The sequence below is a fragment of the Candoia aspera genome, chromosome 1 (assembly GCF_035149785.1).
Source record: "Candoia aspera isolate rCanAsp1 chromosome 1, rCanAsp1.hap2, whole genome shotgun sequence".
NCBI lineage: Eukaryota > Metazoa > Chordata > Lepidosauria > Squamata > Boidae > Candoia > Candoia aspera.
This window is the reverse complement of record NC_086153.1, coordinates 240,168,332-240,194,937: the sequence shown is the minus strand read 5'-3', so window position 1 is coordinate 240,194,937 and position 26,606 is coordinate 240,168,332. Positions and strand designations below refer to the sequence as shown.

The window sequence follows — 26,606 nt, the reverse complement described above, 5'->3', positions numbered from 1 at the left end:
TAAAAGTCTTACAAAGAGCAGAATGGCCGTTCAGTGGAGGCATCCTCTTAAGGAAAATTAACTGGCATGTTTTTATTCCAGGGGAGAAAGATAAATCCCTTCCACACCTATTGTGCCATTTGTAGCTGAGACCAGGGAGTCTATAGAGAGTTGTGTAAGACAGTGATTAAAGGCAGTGTTGTGAACGGCATTTATCTTGTCTTCTGTGGTGAGTAATAATCATACTTAGACACCAAACAGGGAAGCTTTTGTGACCTGTCAATAGCAGAAGGATGGAATAAAAAGAAAATGAGAAAAATTAAGAATATGCAAAGGAATGAAGTTTTTCAACTTTTCCTTTCTAAGCCACATTAATTTTGTGTTACTTCCATTCTAACGTTTACTGAATTTTCCTCACCCTTATTTTATTGAGATTTGGGTGCCTTGAGCCTTTGTTATTTTCCTTTTGATTTCCATCAAGACTACCCTGTTGATGCTTGTAGGCACAACTGAACAACCCACTCAGGACGTCATTCCCCCGATCTATAATAGTGGACTAGACAAAATAAACTGGAAAAAATGGAAATGGATATGCCAATATTCATTTCTTATATCACTTTTGCATTCATTATTTTGTGTTGTAAACTGAATGGGACTGCATTGGTTTTCTTTTTCATTTGGGCTTAAACTGAATGCACATCCCCTGGAGAAATTTCACATAGACATTGTGAGGATAGTGGATTAAGGAAAATCATGAGAGGGTGGTGGTGCACTGATGAGTTTCCAATTCTTTCTTTCCACATTAGCTGCTTTCTCTCCTGTAGCAAATACTGTCAACACCAAGAGAAGCATTACTATCTGAAGATTTTTATGAAAAAAAAAACCCTTACTCTTAAGACGATAACGACATTTTCATTTGTTCTTGCAACACATTTTGTCTGTACACATTTTGGACAGCAGTCACCAGGGTATAAAACAGCAGAATAGCCCTACAGAGAAAGAGACACACAACTGTGATGTACAAATAGGACTCTAAAAAATATTTAATAGAACCAAGTATCCCTACTTCAATGCCAGACAGTCAGCCATGCTCCTTTCTAAAATACTCTATTCTGGGTTAGGCAATCTGGTCCTTCCTAATGGGGCTGTTGGCTAGCCAGAATGACCCAGTTAATGCAAACTGGTTGTTCAGTTGCTCTCCTGTGCCTTCAAGAGTGGCAGAAAAAGAGCAAGTCAAGTGACCTTCAGCCTGGAAGGAAGGCAGTGACTCATTTTCTCAGAATCTTTCCCTAAGGATTCCATAAAAAGCAGAAATGTAGAGCCAATCAAGGAGGCAACTCAGGCAACTGGTCCTCTGAGAGCAGAAGGCACCTCCTGTCTGGGTAGATTTTTCCCCAAAGGGCAAAATTCCAGCCAGCTTGTCCTCTTGTTCCAAGAGGAAGATACCATGCCACATATGGTTCTTTCCAGCATGGGCATCTCTCTGGTGTTTCTCTGTAGGGTGGTGTGGGGTCTTTCCATCTGGGCCAAGGAAGCCCACATAAATGCTGGGCTTGTCTTTGATGCTGCAGCCTTGGGAGTGAGTCTTGAGGTAATCAGGCTAACATGAATCTCTGGTGGTTTCAACAAGATCTATCTAATCTTGGTTGGGGAGGACAACCTATGAGAGGCCAGCTAACAGGATGGGTATGGAATGATGGGGATGACATTTCTGTTCCAGGGCAGTGATAGGCAAGCCCCAGTGTTTAGACACACTCCTGCTCTGCCCTGGGTTTCTATAAATGTGGCTGGGCATTGTAACCAAAGGGACTGGGTTCCTGGCAAGGCAGCTTAAGGTGCTGGGCAATGCTGGGTATGACTGGGAATTTCTGCTAGGACAAACCCATTGCTCATTCTTGGATAAAAGAAGTCACCAAGACAGCACAGTGCCCCTAAGCCAGTCTGTCCCCAAATGTATCCATTGGCACTTCAGAAGCAACAGTCCTGATTGTCAGGATAGCTCAGCCCACTATTCATTCCCCCTAGTGTCTGTATCACCTGGGGCAAACATGGATTCCATGCCCATTTTGGCACCCCCCCCCAGTGCTCATTTGGTGCCCCCCCAGTGCAGCACCCGGGGCACATGCCCCGCTTGCCCCACCCCCCAGTTGTGGCCCTGCTCCTAGCTAGCTTGCTCATAATTATTAGAAACAGCTATTGCCTAATTTGAGCATCCTAATTCCAGATATTTTGGACTGCAATTCCTGTAATCCCAGGTGACCACAATAGTATGATTGATGAGGTTGTCCTAAAACATCTGCTTGCCTTCCCTCCTCCATCCCATCACCCTACTCCCAAGCTTCCTATTTCCTCCTCCTCAGCATTCAGGGCCTATCAAAGACGTTCAGTTCTCTTTTTGAACTCTTTTAGCTTTCTCTTTCCACCTTGTTGTTGTTTTTTATTTATTTTATACTTTAAGGTTGACCCAAGATACCTTTCCTGCTAGAGGTAAAGGACAAGAAACCTCCCGATCCCAGTTCCACACACAAGGTGATTGCTTTGAAAAATGTAATCTTACTTGAATATTGGCTGCAGAATGACAGCCTCCAATACATCTGAGGACAATATGCTAGCTTGGATGTGAAGAGATCTGCTCTGCTACATCTTCAGTGCTATTCTCAGTCTACCATTTTTACTGTCAGAAGTGGCTACTTCGCTCTGTCTAATGGTGGGGACTGCCTTGTCCTCAAGCTCGTTGATCTCACTAATCAGAAACACTAGGTGTCAGGAAGCTGTTCTTCCACAATCCTGCTTGTCTACTTGTTTGTTCTGCCACATATTGCTTTGTCTGCTTACATAAGTGGAACTACTTACCAGCTGGCACTGCACGTTACATGCGACAGGCTCACAGTCTATGATATTCAGGTGAGTTATGTTGTCTTGTCGATTTGTGCATGCACATCGCTGGCAGTGACCTCCTAAGACTTCTGAACCAGGCTGGAACAGAGCAGAAGGAGTTCATTCATTAGCAAAGTGTAAGATAAAACACTGCACAACTGCATCTTCTCCCAGCTGGCCAGCACAATAGTTCCAGCATGATCTGTTGAGGAGACCTTCTCAGTCTGTGAGCCACAGACCTTGGTCAAGACTTGGTCTAGGCAGAAATAAATCCTGTTGTAGTCAGTGGGGCTTGTTCCCTTATAAACATGCATAGGATTTTCTATAGGATCAGTTTCAACAGAATTTACTTCTGGGTAGATATGTGTACATATTTGTGTAATTACTGAAGTATCCCAAAAAGATTTAAGCTCAGTAACAAAACTGGATATGTGAATGGATCAAAAAAACAGATTGATTGATTGATTGATTGATTGACTGTGTGTCAGAAAAAGACTTGGCTGTTCCAGCAAGCCTTGGGCCAGGGTGGATTCAGCAGGCATGCTCCCTGAGATCTATCTTCTACAGCTCTTTCATTGGTTTTGCTATTTTCCCTGAGATGATGCTCAGCAACTCTCAATTATAACTTATTCTTGTTATTTACATTACATGTAAGCCTTCTAGAATTATGACTCCAATAGAGGCAGATTATGAATTTGATTAAATAAAGGAATAAATAATCTCCCTCTTAGGAAGAAAGGAAAACTTTACCTTATATTCATTACCATTCTTCACACACACATTTTTAGGATCTAGAGAAAAGAAGAAGTGTTTAAAAGTCTTTGTCATTACTTTAAGCTCTGCTTAAAAGTAACTGTATATTATACAGCTTCTTGATATACTTTCTCTACTAGATAACGTTAAATAAAGCAACAACACATTTTCTCCCCTTTTCTCCCCAATTATTGTATTTACTGATACCCGCTGAAGATATTGCCATTTATATAGGTTTTTCATGGGGTTTTAAAGCCTATATCTGATTTTTTGTTCACTTAATCTCTATTATTTATCCTGTTGTTTTATTTTCTTTTATGCCAAATACTTGTTTTGCTTTGTGTTTTTAATGTACTTTGGGATATCTTTATGCTGTGTGCAGTTTTGGAAAATATTTCTGAGATAGGAGTTATAAATATTTTAAATAAATAAATATAGAGTATCTGAGTATAGAGTAACTCAGGTGCATTTTGCTACAATGGAATATCAGTCTTTAATCTCTTTTCCCCCTATTATAATTCATAACTCATCACTATATGCTGTCAAAATAGTCCTATGCCAATCTGCATATAAATGTATTCTATGCCAATCTGCATATAAAAGAATTTAAAATATAGTAAAATAATCCCTCCATTTTTCCTGCATTGACTATATTTGGCAATGAAATCCCACAAGAAGGAGGGAAATAGAGAATACTGTATCCTTTGGGGGTGGGGGGAATAAATTCCAGATCATTGAGTCCCTGGCAGAATGCAAAACCTTCTTTAAAACTGATTATTTTCAAAAGAATACAAGTAACTGTATAAAATAAAGGGATTCTTATCAAATGTCACCCACTAAAATATTTTCCAATGTCCTATAACAAAACAATATGTTTGAAAAGAAATGAAATCATTTGTTTTTATCTTGTCATGTAGAAGGTAGTGTCTTCTATAAAAGCCACTTCACAGATCTTAAAATCAATTTGTTCTATTGTAAAAAGCCAGCATGGGAGGTATTACTCCTTAAATATAAATCAATGGTGCTAACCCTTTAAGATCAGCACCACTGATTCATTCACAGTGCCAGCTTTTCCATAATCATTTTTAATATAATATCCTACACTCAGTAATGATACTGTTAGATTCTCCTACTTCATTCTTCTACTAAATGCCATGCAGATATTCAACTGCCAAATCCCCATTTTAAGCTTTTCTTGGGTTAAGTAATGAAGTCTGAAAGACGGGTTTTACTTATACAGCTTTTACTGTATTCTAAAGGAAGATAACCTGAATTTAAGAACTCCATCACCATCAAAAGAAAAATAGGTGCATACACACAGACACACAAACAAGAAATTGAATTCATAGGAATTAAATTAATGACTACTGATAAAAATTAATTGGCTGTAAAATAAAGTATCTTATTTATAAAATCAACTGATTCCCTATGTATGGAATGCCAACCATTCTCTCTCACCCAGAACACATTCACACGTACAGACATTCTCTTCCTCCATTCCGAAAAAGAAGAGGAAAGCAGGATGAAGATAGGGAAGGGAAAGAGTAGCTGAACTGGGAAGAAAGAGGAAACAAGGGAGATAACAAAACTGGATGGGGAAACACCCTATTTAGGTATTATTGTTAAAGTTCATCAGGCAAGCAACCTCTCTTTAGTGATGGTTAATCTTCAAAGGTATGCATACTTTTCACCAGTAATAACTGTAGCAGTTTGTACCTCCCTCCCATTCATTTGTTTTCAACATTATCTTCTGTTCTTCCCTAGTAATGCAAGACTACAGACATGTCCACAACTCACAGGTGATTATTTGGAGTAAAAACCTCTCATCTTTCCATTAGATAAATGCAACCAGAACTCTCTAAGCAACTCTGAACTGTAAGGTATCATGTGGATGTGGAATCTATGGTTATCCAAATGGTTTGATTTAAAACTACCAGCAATCCCAAAATGGCCAATGGTGGGAGATATGGGGAGACGTAAGTGAGCCACAAGTCCTCATTGCTAATTATCGGTCACTCCTGTAGAATGTTCTACTGAAGTTCACGTGAATACGAAGTGGATAGGGACTATAGATCTCTATTATGTATTGTTCAGCATTAAGGCAGAGAAACAAGTATTTCATAAATCAGGTATATTACATATGATGGGCAAGAAAAACATTGCAAAGGACAAATTTGTAGAAGTGGAAGGAGTTTTAAAAATCTGTGAGCAGGATATTATGCAAGTCATTGCACAGTAGCTGTGCTGTAAATTTGATTTTCATTCAGCTGGTTAAGTGCTAGGTGATGAACTTAGTATAAATTTTGTGGAAGTAAATTCCACTGATAATACTGGACATAATCTGATAGAACATGCTCAGGGTCAAAGTGTTAATCTGAATTTTCCAAAGCCATATATTCATCCTTCCAAAGTCAGATGAACTTACCACATCGATAAGTAGGACAACAGCGTTCTTCAGTAGTGTCAGTAATAGCTACGAACCCTGGGTCACACTGAGGAGGCTTGGCTGTACATAGAGTGATATTGCACACTGTGATGGAGAAAGGGAAAAATCAACTTCCATATTGGCAAATCATCCATTTTCTTCTAAGCACAGACTACTGCAAAGTAAAGCAACTGTGTTCTTGGAAATTATTTAAGTTTAGGGACTTTCGCATAGACTGAAAAACTGTAGTAAGAAAATCTTATTAAGTTAGCTTTTTTGGTAATAATGCTTTATAAATGAGTTGGACTGTGAATGCACATCACTTGAAACACAATTTTATTTTCTGTACTGAGAGCAGTTTTCCAAGGACTCTAGCCTGGCTTCCTGAAAGAGACGGTATTTGGAAATAAACGTACAGAATTATATAGGTCATGCAGTATCACTACCATTGACCTATGGTACCCACATGGACATACTCACCACACAGGGTGTCTGAACAGCATTGGTCATTAGGATTAACTTCTCTGACCTTCTGATATCCTTCTTCACATTTTACTTCCTGAGCTGATATTGGACATTTGTGGGGTTCACAGATAATGCCACTTCCACCTTCCATGCAAATACAGTCTTTGCAGTCAAACTGAAAGTTCTCCCCAAACTGTCATTGAGAAAGAGTAACTGTTTAATAGTGTAAGTGCCTACAGAATATTAAGCAGAATGAATCTGATCTTGCCCATGTGCACTGTTGAAGGACTGTCATAAATGTTCCAGGAATTTCTAGGAGTTAACAGAAGGGATTACTTGACTCATTGGGTAGGGGCATTGGGAGAGGGGTATAAAATTAAAGATGGCAGCTCCACTCACATGACTGAAGCTCAGACCCTTTTTATATGTGATGCACATAAAAAAGGGTGGAGCTTTGATCATACAATTGCAACTGCCATCTTGAGTTTAGTAATCTAGTAATCCCATCTGAAATTCTTGTAACATTTATGACAAACCTTCATATATTATTATCATTGCTGTCAGCACGAATTGATTTTTTTGTCTGATTGTTTTAAAGTCTTGCCACCTCATATAATGCTGATGACTTTCATATACCAATTGAAGCGAATATTTGTAGCTCAGGGTTGAACTGTGGAGTCCTTGGTGCGCTCTGGGCCTTGTTGTTTTCTTGCAGACATTTCACTGCCAGCCTAGGCAACATCCTCAGTGCGAACTGAATTTTGATTTGAAGATGTTGCCTAGGCTGGCAAGGAAATGTCTGCAAGAAAACAACAAGGCCCAGAGAGCACCAAAGACTCCACAGACATTCATATAAGATGGTGACTTTCTGTCAAGCAAACTGTGCACTCCTGATCAAGCTACCCTCCCTAAATTCTTTATCACATAGCTTTATCAGCATGGATGAGTTCTACAAATGGATGAAAGTGTAATGTAAAATAAAACTGATAGGAAATAAAGGGCAGAAAGCAAACATATTCCAGAATATTTAGAGTTCAGTGTCAAAGTCACACAAAAGAAACAGACGTGTTACTTACCTTTCTGGGAATATCGTCTGGTCCAACACATCCTGAAAATAAAAGTATCTCCATCAATTGTTAAGGTAATTTCTATTATTTATATTTTATTACTGAGCACAGTAAAAATGTAGTTTTATGTGTGCCAACTGAGAAATAAACTCCACTGAGTTCAAAGAGATTTACTCCCAGGTGCAAGCATATATAGGATTACTTCCTAAGTGTGTTTGAGAAAAAGAAGAGTCAGAACCCAAACTTACCACAGGTTTCCACACATACATCCATACTAGTGTCATGAAGTTTTGTCCCATCAGGGCAGAAGCAGCCTTCAGTTTTTTGTGTCTGGTTGTTTGGTATTAAACTACAACAGAAGAGTATTTAAAAAATCACAAGTATTCACATATTTGACAAAAACATGCAGCTTTAATCAAAGATTTTTTTTTTAAAAAAAGCCATCTATGAACTTATGAAAAACACATAGGAAAATGAGTGAATATTAGAGCTGTGCAGTGCTTTGTAAATAATTCAGAAGAGGTGTTTTGGGACAGGCAGGAGGAAGAGTGCCTGTTACTCTTTCAGGCAGTTGCGCTGTTTCCCAGAATCATGTGACAACTCAGAGGGTAGCCATATAGGTGTTCCTTCTTTCACTATATATATTAAATCACTGCTCCGATAAATGTGTGAATTGCATGGTATGCATTCATAGCTTATATGTTTGGGATTTCTAGGCCAGATTGAATGTTTTATGTGTTTTCAAATACTGAATTCTGGATTTCCTCTACTAGGGTAGGAACCATACTATATAAGATGCCACACACAGGCAGGGCCGCAACTAGGGTCTGTGTCACCAGGGCAAACAGGGATTCTGCGCCCATTTTGGTGCCCCCCAGAGCTCATTTTGGCACCCCCCCAGCATGGCACCCAGGGCACATGCCCTGCTTGCCCCCCCCCCAGTTGTGGCCCTGGCTACATCCCCCCACATGTTATATTAAACAACAATGCTGCAAAAATAATCACATTTAAATAATTCTGAGTCTGGAATGTGAGAAAATGAATTACCCTGATTTGCATGTTTCTTCTGTAGAAGGACCACATGCTTTGAACACTTTGTTGGGTGGGCAGACAATGGCTGGAATAAAAAACAAGGGAGGGAGGAGATAGATGAAGAATACAATAGACAAATGATACCATCTTCCAAAATAATGGTTGGCAAGCTTAGCAGATCTTACATTCTTTGGGGCTGCCATTGAATGATATCAGATTTGGGGGGAAATATGACTTTTACACCCATGCAACGAACAACAACTCAAGATTCTGTCATTCATGAACTAGGGACAAGATGACGGCAATGCCATGGTAGCAAAGAGGAAAGTATGTTTTGCTAGGGTGCAATTGTTCCATGATTAAGCATAAGCAGGTAAAGGCCCTTAGAAGCAGAAATGAGCGGGAGTGGGTGGGAAGAGATTAACTGGCCTATACTTCTTCCTGCTTGCACCTTGTCCTCTCTTGATAGTATGAGAATTTCACATAGGACCCTCCGCCTCTGGGTATATGAACTGATGTAATTTCTCCAACATAGGCTACCCATATTAGGAGAATGACTGTGCATATTGGGAAGAACACAAGAGATGCTAGCAAAAGGAAAGAGAAATGGTGGGTGGCCTGTCCCCACTCTCTACATCCAACTTTTTCATTCATGTGCCACTTCTTCACTGTTAACATGTGCCTTCCAAACGCTTATACACCCTTTATCACTTCCTTGTCCCCAAAGCATTTTCACTGACAGTTTGACCATTTTTGTTAAGGTCAAGAAGAACAGTTTCCATCAAGAGATAATTCAGTCACCTAGATAGCAGAAGAAGAGCATTTCAAGCAGTTTTGCATGTGCCTGTGGGTGGGGATGGATGAGAGAGAAAGAAGTGTGGGGGAATGTGTAATTTTATGAGCCTTGTTATCTTCATAGCCTATAGAAGAAGATGATCACCACTGGCTGTGCAATCCACACAGGGAAAGGCGTAAGATGTATTAAGTTACTCTACACACTTTCACTGGTGTTCTGGAATTTGGAAAGCTACTTGAGAGTAAGTGGAAGAGGTTATTTGGAAAGGCATGCACTGTATTTCTTTATTCACTTCCAGATAAATGTTAGAAATGTAGACTTACGACACGCTCCCTTGGTGTGTCCTCTCCAATCAATGCAAACCCCTTGATCTGCACAGGTTGCTGCATAAATCTGAAGACTTGCACATTCCATTAATTGGTTGGGCATTCTGCAGCTATCAAACATGCAGGCTTGATAGTAGCTTGTATAACTAACAACTTTATGACATTTCTGAAATACACTGGATAAAAAAAATACATAATAAATGTTAGGTCATTAATGATATATGAGCATTTCGTCAAGGAAAATGTTCATTCTCCAGATATTTTACATACAGAGAGTGAACATTCTTCTGAGCTACCAGGGAAAGCAGTATAAGCTTTCAGGCCACACTTAAAGGCTACCCAGTATGAATTGTAAATTTCTGGGCAACTTAGAATGTAGCAAAGAATTAGAATTTTCTGTATCTCCTTGCTGCCATGTAATAAAGGGCCCAAACTTTTGCAGCTGAGATCTGGTAGCCATAATTAATTAGTCTTAAAAGATCCAAGTTTGCCATTACAGCCTTTATATTTCTCCTTCCTTCCTTCCTTCCTTCCTTCCTTCCTTCCTTCCTTCCTTCCTTCCTTCCTTCCTTCCATCCATCCATCCATCCATCCATCCATCCATCCTCTTCCTCCTTCCCCTAACTGATTTTGGGGAATTTGTGTATGAAAATAGTACAATCCAGAGACACATTCTAAGGGACAAAGCCTGTGGGAATTCAGGGGAATATGTGCAGGTTCTAGGGAGCTATGAATTAATTAAAATTGTTTAAGAGGGTTTTTAAGCGGTCTGCTCAACTGGCACCAAATTCATAGAAAAGAAGGCAGCAAATCTGGATTTTCTCAGCAAGCAACCAAAACTACATCCTTCTAGGTCTCATAGAAATGATCAAACTTTTCTCTTTTTTTGGATTCCTATTCTGTTCCTAGAATTGGAACTAGTAAAGAGCAGTAAATGCCAAAATAGACCTGCAATATATTTTTACAGTATTCCTCTTCAAAAGTATCATGACTAGCGACTTTGGGTAAAACCATTCATTGTGATTAGAAATTGAGCTGTCAGTCACAAAACTACATCTCTTCTTCTCCATCAGCCGTTTCCTTATGCTGTAAATTTCTTAATATGGAGTGCCTGGGAAAAATACAATGGTTTTTACAGACATATTGAATTTCTATGAGCATCTGAATCCCTGTAATATTAATAGAGCTTTGAGAGCTCTCAGGTTGATCGACTCCTCTTGTAAGGAACCTTGCTTTGATTTGGACACCTAAATCTCTCAAAAGCAGTGCCAGGTTCAGATTAATCTGAAGCACATTTTAGCAACTGCAGCTGTGCAATACTGTTGATGGAAATCTGTGGTTGGGGAGAAAGTCAAGTTCAAATCTTAACCGTAAAGATAAAAACAGAAAAGTAGAAGCAGCGTGCTTATTTAAAAATAAATAAATAAAACAAAAAGTAAGTATATCAGTAACCAAAAGTTAAAACTGGCTTAAAAATGTAAGAAAATGATAGTCACAAAATTACAGAGCCTTTCCCCGGTACTGTGGTGAATGCCATCCACTCCTTATATCATCCTCGAAGTTTAAAACAATGACTTTTTTTTTAAAAAAAGGAAGACATCAAGGCTGAAATCGCCCCAGAGAGGATGGAGGAGACCCTCCCAGGACTGTGCAACTAGGTAAGTCCTGCAGAGTGGGAGAATCAAAATTGATTAACCACTAGGTTACTCTTACTTCACAGGAGGGAAAGTGAGACATAAGAAAAATGGCAAACAAGCACAAACATTATCCCCATAGGCCTCTACTACTAACCACGATGATCAACAATGATGAAACATGCTTCATGACATCACAACACAAACTCTGACATTTTGTACTTGTATCCCAACTTCAGACAAAGTATGTATGTGTTGTGTTGTGTTGTGACATTACAATGACTGTTTCAGCATTTCCCCCAACACCTATAATGCTCCTTCTTTTTCCCCAAATAAAACTGTAGAGGGAAATCTGTTCTCTCTTCTCCTCTCCTCTCCAGTGTTGGAAATCTGGAGACAAGTTGGTGTCAAAACCAGAGATGGAGCGGGACTGACAGCTCTGAAAGGAACTTAAGAAACAGAGTATTAACAAGAGGGCAAGGGCTGAAAGAGAAAAGGCTGCAGTGGTGCCTACAGTGACCACAGGGAATGGAGCATGCCTCCTCCTCTCAACACCCTCCAAATGAACCTCTGCTGATGCCCACAACAGGTCAGCTGATGGTTATATGAAGTAAGGCTGACAAAAAACTCTAGATGTTCCACATCATGAAGCTAAGGTAGGATGGTGCCAGCTTAAGGGGAAAAATATTATTTTTATTTCAGGACAGATAATGACAAGACTGTTTCATGAATGGGTTGAGGATGTGATAAGGGCAATGGTACAGGGCCAAGCTGGAAAGGTGTTAAAAGGGTCTAAGTGTGTTGTAAAAAAGTGCATGTGGGACAAGTTCATATATATAGGGACAAGTCAATGGCCCCAGGATGACATATACAGACATATTATGAATTTCTAGAACAGAGTTACTCAGCAGAGCAGGCTACTGTAGAAAAATCAAACCATAAGCATAAGGTGTGGTTTAAAATCAGGAAAAAAAATCAAAAATGGAAGTAATATAGAGCCTATTTACCTTCCTTTTAGAAGTTCACACAGCTGAGATGGTTTGCAGGAGGGAGGGACTGGAGGTGTCAGAGTTGGAGGCATATGATTACAGTGCGGCTTTTCTGGATCAGAAATGATCCAGTCATCTGCCATTATTTCACAAGAAGGTGCAAGAGTCCCATCACGTAACATACAGTCATCTGTCATATCGTTGTTGCATTTGCCTAAATTGGGGTGACAGAGGAGCCACACAAAAGTTCATACTTATATTTCCATCATACTGTTTGCCGAGCGATAATTTGCTATCTGAATTTGTAGTAACAGTAACATACAGCATACCAACATACAGCAATTGGTGATAACCCTAACACTGACAATAGAAATACCAAAAATAAGGAGGGGAAAAAACACATAACAAAGTCACACAGCTGATAACCCAGACTGTTGTAATTTCCATACGTGTGCTTGCTTTTTATATCGTATGTAAACAATTCTCACTCTTGGAAAAAAAATGGCTGACATGCAAAATTATGTTATCATGCATGTTATAACTGGTTGTTTGGGTATTATGTCAGAATGTCTACCTCTTACATTCCAGAGTGTTTCACAATCATCTCCTTTTCAATGTTCATTTTACAAGTATAAATATAGTCATTCTTACCACATTGTCCCTGGGTGTTGTTGGCAAAAAATGCATAGGGCATCCTGATTGTAAAGGCCATGCCATTGTACGTTACATTCATCTTCAGTCTGGACATTTCCACCACATAGTTTATACCAGCCCTGTAAACTTTCATGCCATATTTTTCATAAGGTAAAGCCACTGTCTGTTGATTCACAACCACCTAATGTTCAGAAAGAATATAATTAAACAGTAAGCTGTGTTAACAATGAAACTGTTTTCCCCCAAAACAAATATTTTAACTATGATAGACATAACATGAGAGAGAGAGAGATCCTGGAAGGCCCTCAAAACGTGGTTTTGTCAGCTGGCCTGGGGATCCCATTATAGAGCAGAGCCTATTCGATGGTTACATGGTGGTTGACTGAATGGACTCTCTGTATGTTTTTTTTTCCCCCTGCCATTTTGTTATTATCTTTTTAATTTATTCTGGTTATCTTTTTAATTATTTTTTATCTATTTGGATTGTTTTATTGTGTATGCCATCCAGAGTCATGATGTGAGATGGGCAGCTATATAAATGTGGTAAATAATAAAATAAAATAAAATAAAAAATAAAAGTAAGCCATGGAGGAGAAAAAAATGATTTAATCAGGTATTTGGCACTTGTGGTTACAGTCCTACATCCACTGCAAGCCTATGCCCAGTAACTGCCCTTTCAGGAACCTAATTGATACGTTTTAGCAGCTGAAAAATATACTGTATTAAGCTACCCCCCTATTAGTAATATTTGGGCTATAGTTTAAAAGGCAATATCTATTGGTTGCAATAGCTGAATTATCTACTGGTGGTAACATCTTAACTTGAATCCAGCATTCCGTCTTAAATCACTGCAGAAAAGCAGATTGAACAAAATCTCGTTTTAAAAAGTCTCCTCAGTGTCCTGGTGATCAACTATGCAAATTAATTCATGAGAAGAACAAGACTTCCAACCTTAGTTTGAAGTCAGGCTTATGAAGTCACACCTTGTTTCTACCTTTTGTTCTGGTTGGGCACGGTCTGATTTTGCTTTCTCTCTATAGTGTACAAAACAAAAATGCACTTGCAACGTTTGTTCTCTAAAGCCATCACCCCAGCCTGAACCAGACTAGTGGTTCCTATCAGTTTCAATTATTATTCCAGCAATGCTGCCAAATTTAGGTCACAGCCTTGAGTAAACTTGACATGGATCTTGGGAGGCACAGGCAGACCTGGTTGGGTCAAGGTGTGAATCCAACTATATGCAAGAAATGTTAAATTTAGCAGCCTCCATGTTTGCACATATGCAAAATGGTGGCTTCATTTTTTTTCCCCAACTCCAGTTCATGAAATGGGAGAAGGCTGACCCATACGTTCACTCCTTCTGGAAGTGGGGCAGGTGGGCAGACTATCAGGTCAAATTAGGAGTTTTTTCAGTAGAGATTGCAAAAAGAGGCTCCATGTGCTTTTTAAAAGTTAATGATAGAATTAGAAAAGAAAAATGTTTCTTGGGTTTGCCTGAGACAGATATAAAATTCTCAACACTGAGTAAATGGTTGGAGTGGATTGGCACTAAAAGTGTGCAGTGACCCCATTCCAATCACCCATCAAACACCAACCTGTATATGTATAAGCCGACAATTTATCTAATAATTTCACATAGAATTTATTTTTATCTTCATTTGGTGCATATACTCCTACCATTATCATTTTGCTTCCCTGTATTTCTGTTTCAATCATTATATATCTACTTTGTTCATCAGAAAACAACAAATTTGGATTAAGATGGGTTTTCACATACATTACAATACATTTTATTTGAACTAGCTGATCCAAATTCTTTTCCTAAATTCTTATTCACTAAGTATTTTACGTCCTTTTTCCTAATATGTGTTTCTTGTAGACATATTACATCTTGTTTTAATTTATTTAAATAATGAAAACTACTGGCCATCTGCAGGATTGGTTTAGTAAATTCTCAGCTGAACATGGGTAAGTAAAGGTCTGTTATTGTCATACCCATCATTTACAATTTTGTACTGAAATGGAAGCCATTTTACACATACCTCTACTTTCATAGGAACCAGTCTGACCGTTTTAATGCTCACTTCCTGGGACTCATGTTTTACAGTCAGAGTGCGGGGACAAGAGACAGCTTGATGTGGATCACAATGGAAGTTATCGAGGAATACTCCAAAGTTGTTGATGGATTTATGAATCTCTTCCATTAAGACATAGGTACAATTACCTTGGTAACTATAGTAGAGGCCATCAAATGTCATATAATGTGGGTCTCCCCAGCCAGTGCAATAGCCTTCAGAAAGACAATAGAGTTGATTAAGTTGTTTGTTGAGAGCTCATATAAATAACTTCATGCATAAAAGAAACGGCAAGACTTCCTAATGGATTTGGGGAATAAGACTAGAAAATCTAGAAAAAGTTGTCAAGAAAACTGTGATTAGCATGAAATATTGTCAATCTCATTTATGGAGATGAGCACAAATGGGATATTGAAATTGCCCACCAAATTCTGGGGCAAAAAACCTGAGTGGACAATTCTTCCAAATTTCTCCAGAAGAAAGAGAAATTCTCACATTGCTTCCCAAGTGCAGAATTCTCCCTCAGCAGGGATAGAAACACTTCTATGGGAAAAGTCCAATGGGAGCAGTTCTGTCATTATTGCTTGCTTTAACTTTTTAATTTTGATTTTGTTCAGTATTTTAAGCAATTGCTAGATAAGAAGAACATGGTGGAGAGAAAACAATCAACACTGTCTTTACTGTACATTTATTTGTATTTATTTGAATTTATTAGACATAGAAGCAATCCAGCTAAAGTCCACTTATTTGCTTAGACTGTATAGACAGAATCTTGCCAGACTAAACCTGTATTACTCTAACCTAGTAGATGTATCCTGGGAGATTCTAGGGAGTGGCTATTCTAAACCTCTTCCTCTTCCCATGATCCCATTCAGGACTGTCTTGTCTTTTGTCTCACTCCCCTCCTTGGAATGTGCTCCCTCCTTCCGGAGGACCTGCTGGGTTACTGTACTCCATCACATCACCTCCCCCTTCGTAGACACATTCTAACACAGCTGACAAGTGCTGGTTCATATGAACTTCTTCATTAATTAGCTACCTCATATGTTATTTTGCTAATTGTATTTGTTCCATCACATGAGAAGTTGCTCCCAGCAGCAATGGCACACTTAAAATGGTATCTGAAAATATCATTTGTATTTTTTTATTATTATTTATCTATTTATTTTGGGGTGCCTTTGAGTCAGTGTTGACTCCTGGCAACTGCCTGGACAAGTCCCTGCAGTTTTCTTGGCAAGATTTTGGAAGTGGCTTGCCATGGCTGCCTTCTTAGGGCTGAGAGAGAGGGACTGGCCCTTGACATTCTTAATGTCAAAGGCATAGGTGCTGATTTCTTGCTTTGTGAACATGGATCAACATACTTCCTTGCTCTTAGAGGATGCCTTTCTTTATATTTTCTTCCCAACCTCTCCTGAGACTGATCCCTCAATCCCTTCACTCCAAGTTCAACTTAAAGGAATAAGCAGCTATTCAGTGAGAACACACGACTACAGGATGAAACAGGATTTCAGGTAATGCCACCATCTGTGCAATGCAATACCAGTACGATAACTTTAGGGATCCTTCAAGAGAACATCAAATTGATTTACAGTATATAAATATATAAATATGTAAACTCACAGTCACATTCCCAATGCCAGCAGCATCCATCTTCATTTTGTATTTGCACAGGAGCAAGCCCATTGGAACATTTGGGCTTTGGGGGAGGGTCACATACTATAGAAGTTGAATTCCATACATTATCAGAAATACACGTGAACTTGGTGCAATTACATATCCAGCTTTCTCCTGGCGGTACCTGAGACAACAGAGAGAATATGTATCACACTTTACATAGGAAAAAGAAGAATCATGACCAAACATACAGCATATGAATGGATTAGAAGAACTAACAATCCCAGTCAACACCTGCCCTTGTGGTTATAAATTAAAATGATGCCACCAATTGATTGGAAACTATATTCCATGGTACCTCATGCCATGTACGAGTATCTTCATTTGGTTTTTTAATGTGCTCAATTCGAAATGCAATATTAGACATGACAGCTTTGCATAGGGCATTAGGTAAGATTAAATAGGCTAAAACTGAGATAATGCATGAACTTGGAATCAATTCATATGACAAAAGCAACTTTTTTTTTCTTTTGGTTCATGTAAGAATCAGTCAAGGGAAATAATTTGGCCCTCTCCAATCTGAGGAAAGAATGCAAATCAGGTGCTGGACTAGGAGCAGTGAAGCCTGGAAGTTCACTGGATGACTTTGGGCCAGCTGCATTCTCTCAGCACAACCTCTGGGAGTTGTCGTGGGGAGGAAAAAACAGGAGACAGTGCTGTGTATGCCACCTTGAGCTCCTGAATGAAATGGTGGGATATAAATCTACTAAATAAATAATAACTTCCAGATGTGTTGGACTAAAACTCCCATGAGCCCCACCCAGCAAGGCCAAAGCCTGATAATCTAAGTGAAGTATAATTCCAGTGATATCCTGCATAGTTTTAGCTACATTTTCCAATATATACAACAAAATGGACATAAGCCATCATATGTTGATAAAACCTGTGTTTAGCACACTAAAAAAAAAATTCATCACAATTAATTTTGTACATTTTCCCTCACTTGCAAAGGCTGGACCTTTTATATTTCTGCTGAAACTTGGAGATGAGCCAGTATCAATAGAAATTCATGTACAAAATTAATTCTGATATGTAGATTGATGACTTACACAGAACTTTTGAATAAGAAACTTTCTGAGGCACATCTTGGAGACAATTTCTCTTCCAATACCTAAACCCTGCCTTTTATGCATCTGAAGATATTTAGCAAGCAGTCTGACTGACATCTGAGCATGATAGCCATAAACATATTCCAAGTCCCACGCTTATTTTTAAATAAATAAATAAAATAAGAATTACTAACTTTTCCATCTAAACAGGGTTTTAATGGACTCGGGGTTATAGTTGAAGCAGTTTCTGTGTATATAGTTGTGGTTCCTGTTGTTGTGCCTGGCGTGGCTGGACATGTCCAAAAGTAAGTCTCTATTTGGCAGTGAAATGAGCAATTGGAAAGATAGCACTTGTCTCCATGTTGTCCTTCTTCTATTTTATCACCTGGATTTGAAAGACACATACGATGAGTAAAACAAAACAAAACACATTTTTTGTGTGTGTGTGCAACTTCTTTAGAATGTTCTGCTTCTCAAATTCCTCGGATTTAAGTTCTAGGGTTGCATGCATGGCATTTTGGATTTGATTCCAAGAAGCACTTCAGAGTACACCAGGGTATGAACATACCATCTGCCTGCAACTCTTTAAAGCAGCTGCAACTTTCAAGAGTTGCAGACTGGTGCTACATTTACACCCAGTATGCCCCAAAACACCCTTAATTCAAAACATTGTACAACCATATTGGTTTCTACAGAAATGCTGGTGGATTAGCAGACTCATTACTTCTTCATACTAAACTGAATACAATTTTAATTATTAAAATAATACTATAATTATTAACATAACAACACATAACATAACATCAAGCAGTTATTAATATTAACATAATAATACAATTGGGAACAAGTTACTAACATCTTCAGGACAAAGAATGAATGGCCATCTCAGATTACAAATGTTTAAGACAGGTGATCATAACTTGAAAGGGTTTAGTCATGTAGGTATGATCAACCTATAAAATCTGACTGAAATGTATTGGGCATTGGGACTCACCCATGGGCTTCAGAGTTGAGCATCATGTCCAAACTCAACCCCTTTTACAAGGTTCACATGGATTCTACCTTGCAAATCAAAGGGCAGGGGTTTTATGTGCAACAAATTCTATTTCATTTCTTTTTATTTAAGCGTGACTGTCATCTTGGAATCAGCTCAACCCATTCTAAACTCTCCTCTTTGTTAAGTAACAGTGGAGAGGGAGAGCATCATTTAGAGGACATTCTAAGCAATTATCAGCTTTCCTCCACTGAGGGTTACACTGTCTAGAAGGTTTTGCTCCTTGGCTTGTTAAACCCCTAGATCAGTTAATTCAGAAGCATGGCACTCTGAGACCCATGGGGTGAATTCTACTTATGTTGTTTAAGAACACAGTCATAATGTCCTGGATTCAACATCCTGCACAGGTGTTTGTAATAATGCCTTATATAATTAAAATGATTTTAGTAATTTGTTTATATGTAGATATCTGGTTCACCAGATCTGGGCCAGGTATACCTGGGTGACCATGGCAGCAAAGAGTTAGATTTTTCTGTATCTCTTTGCTCCAATCCAGTGATTGTCTGGATTTTTGTAGTCAAGATGTAGCAGCCATCGTATGTATGTCTACGTGTGTGTCTCCATCAACTACAAAAATCGATCAGTGTTGGAATACTTAGGAATGCTACTGAATGATAAATGGTCTTAAATAAAATGTCTAATAAGAGCAAATCAATATGTACAGGTAATTCTCGTTATCTGCAGTAGTTACGTTCCATGAAAATGCTGCAAATACTGAATTGGCGAGTGCTGAACTCTCAGCTGGGAGCACGTGCATTGGCTGGTTTGCCACTCTGCATGTCCGTGACTAAGTGCAATAGCACCACAAGTACTGCTTTGGGGGTTCCAAAAAACATTTTCACGAAGAAGCAGATTTGCAAAGAAGTAACCCCTGAATAATGGGGATTGCCTGTATTATGTAGTTAATGTATGTTTTATATGTAAATGCTAGAAATTCTATAGATTCCAAGTCAAGTATAAAAGTAATGTTGACTTTGTCACTGAGTCAGCTAAGTCATGCAGCAGCATTTCATAAATGTTATTTAGCTCAATTAGTCTATTCTTTATCTTGTGGTAAGTCTTCCAATCTCTTGAGGGAATTTAAGGAGTGAAATGGGTCCTTTTAAGTTCCGCAGGGCCTCTTTAAATTTCCTAAAACCCCTTTCACCCCCACCCATCCCCAAATTGGCTGAAAATCTTGGGCCCCCCCATTCCAAGAATGCTCTCAGGGCTTCAGAAGCACCGCTGGATAACCCGTATACAGCCCTGAGCCGCTCATTCACTTTCTGACAATAGGAATGATAACAGTTTTTAAACGTGACCAGAACTCTGGAAGTATAGAAGCTGTAAATCTGTCTATACCCCATCACTCTTTCCTATTTTATTCCTTTAAAAATAATGTCTGGATCTGTTGAAACTCAGCAGGTTTTCTTCTGTAGCAATGAGAACAAACAGGACCAGAGGGAGATGGGGCGCTGTGCCCTGTGGAAAACCCTCATTTTAGAAGCTGCCTTCCATTGTTGAGGACTGTATTAAGCTTTGGGGGAAAGACTAATTTGCTATGGAATAAATATCCAAGGTGATGGATTGGGAATTTCTCCACTTTTCCTGGAAGTTTGTAAACCAGTTCAATTCTACCAGGAAAATGTAAAGTCAGCTAATAAAAAGGGTTGGAATTCATAACATCAAATTTCCAGAGTAAGCATTGTCTCGAAGAGAATTTAGGGTGTTGGGATGCACTGCAGTGACATTAAAAGTACCAGAGAAAAATGAATTACTATTCAAATTCAAAGATAAACGTAAATGATAGAGATGCATTCAATGCAGAAATATGATAGTAATTAGTACCAGGAAAATAATGAAACAATTTAAGTAAATACCAATTGATATATTTACCTGGATAATATATTTTACCATCCACGTCACAATGGCAAGGTGTTGGACTCCATGAGGATAAGGTTGTAGTTAAAGTAGTTGTAATAGTACTAGTTGTAAATGTTGTAGAAGTGGTAGTACTTATGGCAGTAGTGCTTTCGGTGGGAGTCGGTGTGGGGGTGGTGGTGGTAACAGTAGGAGTAGGGGTTGGGGTAGATGGAGTGGTGGTAATAGTAGTGCTTTCGGTGGGAGTCGGTGTGGGGGTGGTGGTGGTAACAGTAGGGGTAGGGGTAGGGGTAGATGGAGTGGTGGTAATAGTAGTGCTTTCGGTGGGAGTCGGTGTGGGGGTGGTGGTGGTAGCAGTAGGGGTAGGTGTAGATGGAGCGGTGGTAATAGTAGTAGTGCTTTTGGTGGGAGTTGGTGTGGGGGTGGTGGTGGTAGCAGTAGGGGTAGGGGTAGATGGAGTGGTGGTAATAGTAGTGCTTTCGGTGGGAGTCGGTGTGGGGGTGGTGGTGGTAGCGGTAGGGGTAGGGGTAGATGGAGTGGTGGTAATAGTAGTGCTTTCGGTGGGAGTCGGTGTGGGGGTGGTGGTGGTAACAGTAGGGGTAGGGGTAGGGGTAGATGGAGTGGTGGTAATAGTAGTGCTTTCGGTGGGAGTTGGTGTGGGGGTGGTGGTGGTAGCAGTAGGGGTAGGGGTAGGGGTAGATGGAGTGGTGGTAATAGTAGTGCTTTCGGTGGGAGTCGGTGTGGGGGTGGTGGTGGTAACAGTAGGGGTAGGGGTAGGGGTAGATGGAGTGGTGGTAATAGTAGTGCTTTCAGTGGGAGTCGGTGTGGGGGGCGTGGTGGTAGCGGTAGGGGTAGGGGTAGGGGTAGATGGAGTGGTGGTAATAGTAGTGCTTTCGGTGGGAGTCGGTGTGGGGGGCGTGGTGGTAGCAGTAGGGGTAGGGGTAGGGGTAGATGGAGTGGTGGTAATAGTACTAGTAGTGCTTTCGGTGGGAGTCGGTGTGGGGGTGGTGGTGGTAACAGTAGGGGTAGGGGTAGGGGTAGATGGAGTGGTGGTAATAGTAGTGCTTTCGGTGGGAGTCGGTGTGGGGATGGTGGTGGTAGCAGTAGGGGTAGGGGTAGGGGTAGATGGAGTGGTGGTAATAGTAGTGCTTTTGGTGGGAGTTGGTGTGGGGGTGGTGGTGGTAGCAGTAGGGGTAGGGGTAGGGGTAGATGGAGTGGTGGTAATAGTAGTGCTTTCGGTGGGAGTCGGTGTGGGGATGGTGGTGGTAGCAGTAGGGGTAGGGGTAGGGGTAGATGGAGTGGTGGTAATAGTAGTGCTTTTGGTGGGAGTCGGTGTGGGGGGCGTGGTGGTAGCAGTAGGGGTAGGGGTAGATGGAGTGGTGGTAATAGTAGTGCTTTCGGTGGGAGTCGGTGTGGGGGGCGTGGTGGTAGCGGTAGGGGTAGGGGTAGGGGTAGATGGAGTGGTGGTAATAGTAGTGCTTTCGGTGGGAGTCGGTGTGGGGGTGGTGGTGGTAACAGTAGGGGTAGGGGTAGATGGAGTGGTGGTAATAGTAGTGCTTTCGGTGGGAGTCGGTGTGGGGGGCGTGGTGGTAGCGGTAGGGGTAGGGGTAGATGGAGTGGTGGTAATAGTACTAGTAGTGCTTTCGGTGGGAGTCGGTGTGGGGGTGGTGGTGGTAACAGTAGGGGTAGGGGTAGATGGAGTGGTGGTAATAGTGCTTTCGGTGGGAGTCGGTGTGGGGGTGGTGGTGGTAGCAGTAGGGGTAGGGGTAGGGGTAGATGGAGTGGTGGTAATAGTGCTTTGGGTAGGAGTCGGTGTGGGGGTGGTGGTGGTAACAGTAGGGGTAGGAGTAGGGGTAGATGGAGTGGTGGTAATAGTAGTGCTTTCGGTGGGAGTCGGTGTGGGGGGCGTGGTGGTAGCGGTAGGGGTAGGGGTAGGGGTAGATGGAGTGGTGGTAATAGTAGTGCTTTCGGTGGGAGTCGGTGTGGGGGGCGTGGTGGTAGCGGTAGGGGTAGGGGTAGGGGTAGATGGAGTGGTGGTAATAGTAGTGCTTTCGGTGGGAGTCGGTGTGGGGGGCGTGGTGGTAGCGGTAGGGGTAGGGGTAGGGGTAGATGGAGTGGTGGTAATAGTAGTGCTTTCGGTGGGAGTCGGTGTGGGGGGCGTGGTGGTAGCGGTAGGGGTAGGGGTAGGGGTAGATGGAGTGGTGGTAATAGTAGTGCTTTCGGTGGGAGTCGGTGTGGGGGGCGTGGTGGTAGCGGTAGGGGTAGGGGTAGGGGTAGATGGAGTGGTGGTAATAGTAGTGCTTTCGGTGGGAGTCGGTGTGGGGGGCGTGGTGGTAGCGGTAGGGGTAGGGGTAGATGGAGTGGTGGTAATAGTACTAGTAGTGCTTTCGGTGGGAGTCGGTGTGGGGGTGGTGGTGGTAGCAGTAGGGGTAGGGGTAGGGGTAGATGGAGTGGTGGTAATAGTAGTGCTTTCGGTGGGAGTCGGTGTGGGGGGCATGGTGGTAGCGGTAGGCGTAGGGGTAGGGGTAGATGGAGTGGTGGTAATAGTAGTGCTTTCGGTGGGAGTCGGTGTGGGGGGTGTGGTGGTAGCGGTAGGGGTAGGGGTAGGGGTAGATGGAGTGGTGGTAATAGTACTAGTAGTGCTTTTGGTGGGAGTCGGTGTGGGGGGGGTGGTAGTAGTAGTGGTAGGGGTAGGGGTAGATGGAGTGGTGGTAATAGTGCTTTCGGTGGGAGTCGGTGTGGGGGTGGTGGTAGCAGTAGGGGTAGGGGTAGATGGAGTGGTGGTAATAGTAGTGCTTTTGGTGGGAGTCAGTGTGGGGGGGGTGGGGGTAGCAGTAGGGGTAGGGGTAGGTGTAGATGGAGTGGTGGTAATAGTAGTTTGTATTGTTGTCGTTGGGGGTTCACACGTGATGTTGCAGCAGTAGACGCTGATTTCATAGTCGAGACAGACACGATCGGGAATCACAAATCCAGGAACTTGATCTTTGTTGTTGCAAATAAGCCCAACAGAAACATCACATGTCACTTTCTGTTGCAAGTCCTCGATGGGCCACTGAGGAAATTTTATCGCTCGGCATGATATATTTTCTGGCTTTTCACAGATCGTTTTGTTGTGCTCTTTGATGTTGTAATAGGTTTCATTGTCGCCACTCTGAGGATCACGTGTGGGAGCACTCACATTAAGCCACTCAGACCAGTGACATTTTTTGATTGGTAAACAAGTTGCTGTCGGGAAACAGTGACAGAAATAGAAAGAACTTCATATTGTGATAGCAATACTAGATTAACAATTCAAGCTATGATTTTTTTTTCATCTATGCAATTGTGTCTGATTCTTGGAGACTGCCTGAGTAAGTCCCTGCAGTTTTCTTGGCAATGTTTTTCAGAAGTGGTTTGCCATTGCCTCTTTGCTAGGGCTGACAGGGAGTGACTGGCCCAATGTCACCCAGCTGGCTTCATGCCTAAGGCGGGACTAGAACTCCCGGTCTCCCAGTTTCTAGCCTGGTGCCTTCACCACTACACCAAACTATGATACGCTATTAAAAAACAAGTGAAATTGGAATTAACTGAGTGCTTGTGTTTGGATCAGGCTTACAGTACTTTCTTTGCTCATTAACATGCTTGCTTGTGAACATCCCTTGGGGCTACAAGTCCTGGCCTTCAAAAATTGAGACAAGGAGTAGATGGCAGCCTCAAGGAAACCCTCTGCTGCCATTGATGGTTGTCTGGTTTCCTGCTGCTCAGATCTCGTAAGTCCCAGCAGTATTTATTGTCCCAGATGTGGAGTTGTGCTGTTTGCACTTATTTTTCTGTTCTGGTCCTCTGGTTGTGATTTGGAAATTAAGACAGAAATTTCTCAACATCTGAATCCAGTTTTGATCTATCCTGAGGATTACTACCCATAGAAAACACCTGGAAACTCCAGAATTTTAGTAATATATTAACCCAAATGATTGATAATGACCCAACCCATTATTTTTGTACATTTAATAGGAAGGTTGGTTGGTGGGTTATATGAGCACTGCAAAAAAACTTAGTGTTATTGGTAGGAAGAAAGCAGAGAATAGTGTATAATACCCATGTTGGTGGAAGTGGAATTGAAAGAAGGCTAATAATTTGATTGTGCAAGAGCAGTTAGAATTGGAAAAGGCTGCTTTAAAAATTGAAGTGGTAAATTATCATTTGTGTTTACATTTTGTAATATGTGAGAGTATTAGCCTTGTGCTACAATAAAAGTAGAGAAAATGTTTTTCCCTTAAATAATGCATTCACTGTTGTACATAGAATAGCTTTCTTTGAATATATTTATGTTGGTAAGTGCTCAGCAGTAGGACAGATTTTCTACAATAACTGATCATCTCCTTGTTTCAGCTTGTGACCTCAACCACATTCAGTGTGTGCAGCATCAACTTTGCTCAGTCTGTTGATGCCAGAGTCTCCATTAATTCTACAACAACCTTAAATGCTTTAAAATGCTGATGCTTAAATTTAGAGAGGAGGCTCATTTTCTTGTTCCAGCATTAGATAAAGAACATAAGGAAGTACATATGTTGATAATAAGATAGAACAATCTCTGTGGTGGTACCCCAGATTTGAAGTGCCCTTGCCCTAAAATGTGCTAGATATCAGATGTATTGATATTCTTATGCCTGGCTTAAATGTGGGTATTCCCCCAGGCTTTTGTGAATTGTCACTATAACAATCTACAGTTTTTTTAACCACAGTGCTTTACATGTTGAATCTTACCCCAGGGCATTTTTATGATTACAATTAGAGATAATACTGTATATAATGAATGAATCTTTCTGGCTGCTTAATAAACGTTTTTATTATCTGCTACTTCTCCAATGGTGGCAAAAATCATACTGCTGGTTTCTTATGGCAAAAGCTTTTGTAGGCGATGCCTGACTCCTCTAAATCAAGCAGTAGTATAAAACCTTGCCCAAACTTAGATTTTAATTTACTGGATTTTTAACTTTAAATTGCTTTCAGAGGCATCCACTGAGAGAGGTGTCAAAAGAAGTCAACATGGTAGCTGCAACTGCATAATTGATACCCCTCTCTTTTTTTAGCATCCATCTTGACTTTTCTGACACACACACACATATACACCCAGGATGGCCCTATTTTCCCCAATTTGATAGGTTGTATGACAGTATCATAGACAGTAAGCATGGACTATTTTAACCTAGCTCAAAGATTTACAATATACTTACATACTAGTACAAATATTTACAAATGTTTTATGTGTCTCCTTTCTTAAAATCTCCATGACTTCAAAATGGAAGACAGACAGAATGTTTTTTCCTTTAATTCCTTTTGCTAACATTCCTCACAAATTCTCAGCACCATTATCTGAATATTACCCAACCTGTTCCTCAAAAAAAAAAAAGTGCCTTAAAGTAAATATATCTTCTATTTTTATACTTACTTGAGTGTCCTGTTTCCATTGGTGACAATATTAATGCAAGAAAAGAAAAGAGAAATGAAAATATAATTAAGATTAGTAAAATATTAAATATAAATAAATAATAAGACTGTATGTTCTAATGAAATATACAGTGTTATTTATTGAGAATTAAACTGTCACATACATCCTATATCAAGGTAAAATATGCCGCAATCATTTTCTAAGACCTAATGTTAACCCCCTGCAGTATGAGCTTGTCTGCACACAAGCATTCCCGCACAGGGTTCAGAGAATATATGTCTGTAAGAACATAGGGAATGTCTGCTACTGACAACCATAGATAATGGCTACTTGTAAGGCTAGAAATCCACATGACCACTAGTTGGGAGCAAAAGGATAGAGAAAGCCCCAAGATAAGCCACCATAAAATGGTTGTCCAGATTTTTTCAGCTCATTTCTTATAATTCAAGCCATCTATGGCTGCATT

At 40.6% G+C, this 26,606-nt stretch overlaps 1 protein-coding gene across 1 annotated transcript in view; it reads right to left on the bottom strand.

Moving 5' to 3' along the window:
- Nucleotides 1–26,606, bottom strand: part of MUC2 (mucin 2, oligomeric mucus/gel-forming) — a 65,869-nt gene that overhangs the window by 5,280 nt on the left and 33,983 nt on the right. Inside the window, exons 30-44 of the mRNA XM_063317814.1 lie at nt 20,725–23,966; nt 17,990–18,264; nt 16,693–16,870; nt 15,040–15,287; nt 12,995–13,178; nt 12,362–12,557; nt 9,718–9,896; nt 8,614–8,683; nt 7,815–7,915; nt 7,576–7,607; nt 6,515–6,692; nt 6,035–6,139; nt 3,607–3,647; nt 2,833–2,955; nt 870–968 (exon numbers count right to left, since the gene is read on the bottom strand). Of these exons, the coding sequence (XP_063173884.1) occupies nt 870–968; nt 2,833–2,955; nt 3,607–3,647; nt 6,035–6,139; nt 6,515–6,692; nt 7,576–7,607; nt 7,815–7,915; nt 8,614–8,683; nt 9,718–9,896; nt 12,362–12,557; nt 12,995–13,178; nt 15,040–15,287; nt 16,693–16,870; nt 17,990–18,264; nt 20,725–23,966 (5,251 nt within the window). The remainder of the gene's footprint in view (nt 1–869; nt 969–2,832; nt 2,956–3,606; nt 3,648–6,034; nt 6,140–6,514; nt 6,693–7,575; nt 7,608–7,814; nt 7,916–8,613; nt 8,684–9,717; nt 9,897–12,361; nt 12,558–12,994; nt 13,179–15,039; nt 15,288–16,692; nt 16,871–17,989; nt 18,265–20,724; nt 23,967–26,606) is intronic.